Source organism: Haematobia irritans, chromosome 4 (genome assembly GCF_050003625.1).
Source record: "Haematobia irritans isolate KBUSLIRL chromosome 4, ASM5000362v1, whole genome shotgun sequence".
Classification (NCBI taxonomy): Eukaryota; Metazoa; Arthropoda; class Insecta; order Diptera; family Muscidae; genus Haematobia; species Haematobia irritans.
The window spans coordinates 206,393,561-206,397,421 of NC_134400.1; the positions used below are offsets into that span (position 1 = coordinate 206,393,561).

Here is a 3,861-nt window from a genome sequence, read left to right on the forward strand (position 1 = left end):
AATGAAATTTTGACAAAATTTACTATCGAAATTAAATTCAGATAAAATTCCTAAATGAAATTTAGACGAAATTTTCTGTAGATATGAAATATTGAGACAATTTCCCATAAAATTCAAATTATCACAAACTTTCCTATAGAAATGAAATGTATTCCTATAAAATTGACATTTAGTCAAAATTTTTCTCTAAAAATGAAATGTAGATAAAATGTCCTATAAAATAAGATTGACAAAATTTCCCATAGAAATAAAATGTTGACAAAATTTCCTATAGAAATGAAATTTAGACAACATTTCCTGTAGAAATGAAATTTTGACAAAATTTCCTGTAGAAATGAAATTTTGACAAAATTTCCTAAAGAAATGAAATAGTGAAAAACAAGTATATATGGCCGTAAGTTCGGCCAGGCCGAATCTTATATACCCTCCACCATGGATTGCGTAGAAACTTCTACGAAAGACTGTCATCCACAATCGAATTACTTGGGTTGTGGTATCTTAAAACTTCTTAACATCGTTTTCTAAATTGTGAGTTAGTCCATACGTGGTATATATTAGTTATGTTATGTATGGTAAGTCTACAAATAATTACGAATCGACATGGACTTTTGCACGGTACGTAGAGAGCCAGAATTGAAATATGGGGGTCGCTTATATAGAATTATGAACTTGATATGGACCAATTTTTGTGTGATTGGGGATCGATTTATCTGAGGGCTATATATAACTATAGACCGATATGGACCTAGTAAGGCATGGTTGTTAACGGCCATATACTAGCACAATGTACCAAATTTCAACTGACTCGGATGAAATTTGCTCCTCCAAGAGGCTCCAAAACCAAATCTCGGGATGGGTTCATATGGGGGCTATATATGATTAAGGACTGATATGGACCACTTTTGGCATGGTTGTTTAATATCATATACTACCACCACGTACCAAATTTCAACCAGATCGGATGAATTTTGCTTCTCCAAAAGGCACCAGAGGTCAAGTCTGGGGATCGATTTATATGGGGGCTATATATAATTATGGACTGATGTGAGCCAATTCCTGCATGGTTATTGGATACCATATACTAACCTCACGTACCAAATTTCAACCGAATCGGATGAATTTTGCTTTTCCAAGGGGCTCCGAAGGTAAAATCTGGGGATCGGTTTATATGGGGCCTATATATAATTATTGACAGATTTCGACCAATTTTGGCATAGGTGTTTGAGGCCATATATTAACACCACGTACCAAATTTCTTGGAAGACCAAAATAAGATGAATTTAGGTCCGATTTCGCATGGGTGTTTGAGGCCATATATTAACACTACGTACCAAATATCAACTGAATCAGATGAATTTTGGTCTTCCAAGAGGCTCCGGAGGTCAAATCTGGTGTTCGGTTTATACGGGGGCTATATATAATTATGCACCGATGTAGACCAATTTTTGCATGGTCATTAGAGACTCTTAAAGGCTCCGCAAGGCAAATCGGGGGATCGGTTTATATAGGAGCTATATATAATTATTGACCGATGTGGACCAATTTTTGCTTGGTTGTTACAGACCATATACTAACACTATGTACCAAATTTCAGCCGGATCGGATGAAATTTGCTTCTCTTAGAGGCTCCGCAAGCCAAATCGGGGGATAGGTTTATATGGGGGCTATATATAATTATGGACCGATGTGAACCAATTTTTGCATGGTTGTTAGAGACAATATACTAACACCATGTACCAAATTTCAGCCGGATCGGATGAAATTTGCTTCTCTTAGAGGGTCTGCAAGCCAAATTTGGGGGTCTATTTATATGGGGGCTATACGTAAAAGTGGACCGATATGGCCCATTTGCTATACCATCCGATCTACGTCAATAACAACTACTTGTGCCAAGTTTCAAGTCGATAGCTTGTTTCGTTCGGAAGTTAGCGTGATTTCAACAGACGGACGGACGGACGGACATGCTCAGATCGACACCACAACCCAGAATATATATACTTTATGGGGTCTTAGAGCAATATTTCGATGTGTTACAAACGGAATGACAAAGTTAATATACCCCCATCCTATGGTGGAGGGTATAAACAATTATAAAATTTCCAATAGAAATGGAATTTTTTACAAAATTTCCTATAAAAAAGAAGTTTTGGCAAAATTTCTTGTAGAAATTAAATTTATACCAAATTTCCTATAAAACTAAAATTTTGACAAATTTTCCTATATAAATGAAATTTTAACATAATTTCCTATAGAAATGAAGTTTTGACCAAATTTCCTAAAACAATAAAAGTGGCCAATAATAAAATAAATATTGACTCTTCCAAAGAGTAGTTCCGAAAGGACCCAGCTAAAAAATACTTCAGCAGTAAGAGTTTAGTTGCGCTTTTTGTATACAATAAAGTAGGCAGTGCATCCACACTGCATGAATCGGTGGCAATAACGTAAACGAGTAATCAAACTAGTTTATGATCATTCGCTTATGTTATTGCAACCAATTCATGCAGTATAGATGCCTGAAACAATGCTAGACATACCAACAATGCTAGAAAAGTGGAAACTCAAAATTATATATCACATCTGAGCAATAGTGCTATTAAAATGAGCAATTATATCAGCACTATATATAAAAAAAGAAGTTTTGGCAAAATTTCTTGTAGAATTAAATTTATACCAAATTTCCTTTTAAATTAAAATTTTGAAAATAATTCCCAATAATAAAATAAATGTTAACCCTTCCAAAGAGTAGTTCCGAAAGGTGTTTAATTTCTTTGCCCAAAATATGGTCGTAGAGAAGTTAAGTAGATTCTAACGCAATTTTACAGGTGCAATAGCAAATTAAATATCTCACTAACATTGATAACCAATGTTAACAATTATCACCTCTCATAATTAGCAGTAAATAAATGTGTGAACCTTTAATTCGTTGGTCATACGGAAATGTTACAACAATTTTTATTAACAAACCAGTTCTATATATGAAGATATTATTTGTAATGGTCCTAAGAGTGTCCATTTACCGCTGACTCTATAAAACTATTGACCAAAGCAACTGTAGTTCATAAAGTTCCTAGACTTTGGATTTGAACGAGTGTCTTCAAAATGAAAAGCTTCATAATATTTGCTGCTCTTATTGCTATTGCATTGGCTGCTCCTCCAACAAATGTTGAAATTGTTAAAAGCGAATCTGATGTGGGTCCCGAATCCTTTCAATATGCGTAAGTAGAGTTGATTCATTCAAATGTGAGTGTTCTTCACTTATTTATGTTTTCTTATGAATTTACAGTTTTGCCACCAGTGACGGCACAAAAGCTGAAGCTCATGGAAATTTGAAAAATGCTGGAACTGAAGACGAAGCACTTGCAGTACAAGGTTCCTATGCTTATGTCGGTGATGATGGTCAAACGTATAGTCTAACATATACAGCTGATGAAAACGGTTTCCAACCCCATGGAGCCCATTTACCAGAAGCTCCTCAAGTTTAAAATTATTTAGTTTGTATTTTCAAATAAATTTATCGTTTAAGGTAAAGACATTGTTATTTTTTGTTTTGGGAACTTTTGTAATAGGAAACATGTAGAAGCAAATATCAGATTTCATAAATTATTTTAAAATTTTACATTTTGGAAACTTAAATTTGGTTTGTAAGCCAGTATACTATCCAAGCCATGTACTCTTATTAAACAGATCACTGTGTAATGCGCACACAAGTGAATTTAAAGAATGTTCATTTAAAGAAACTATATAACTTTAGTTTTAAACCCTGGTACTCCATTCATAACAAATATACAACTTTTGGTTTGAACAAAAGCAGAAATAATGTAACATTTCAAAATAATCCAAAACTTTTCAGTAAAAGTTCGA

General features: G+C 34.0%; 1 protein-coding gene across 1 annotated transcript; it reads left to right on the forward strand.

The window, feature by feature from the left end:
* Positions 1 to 3,099: 3,099 nt before the first annotated feature.
* On the forward strand, positions 3,100 to 3,482 carry LOC142233584 (larval cuticle protein 65Ag1-like). Its single transcript, XM_075304544.1, has 2 exons — positions 3,100 to 3,215; positions 3,284 to 3,482. Exons 1-2 carry the CDS (start codon positions 3,100 to 3,102, stop codon positions 3,480 to 3,482), a joined length of 315 nt encoding a protein of 104 aa, XP_075160659.1.
* Positions 3,483 to 3,861: the final 379 nt, after the last annotated feature.

Excerpts from the sequence above, each read along its gene's own strand:
- LOC142233584 (XM_075304544.1), top strand. The coding sequence starts at position 3,100 with ATGAAAAGCTTCATAATATTTGCTGCTCTTATTGCTATTGCATTGGCT. Across the intron at positions 3,216-3,283 it reads CCCGAATCCTTTCAATATGC|TTTTGCCACCAGTGACGGCA; the intron begins GTAAGTAGAGTT and ends ATGAATTTACAG.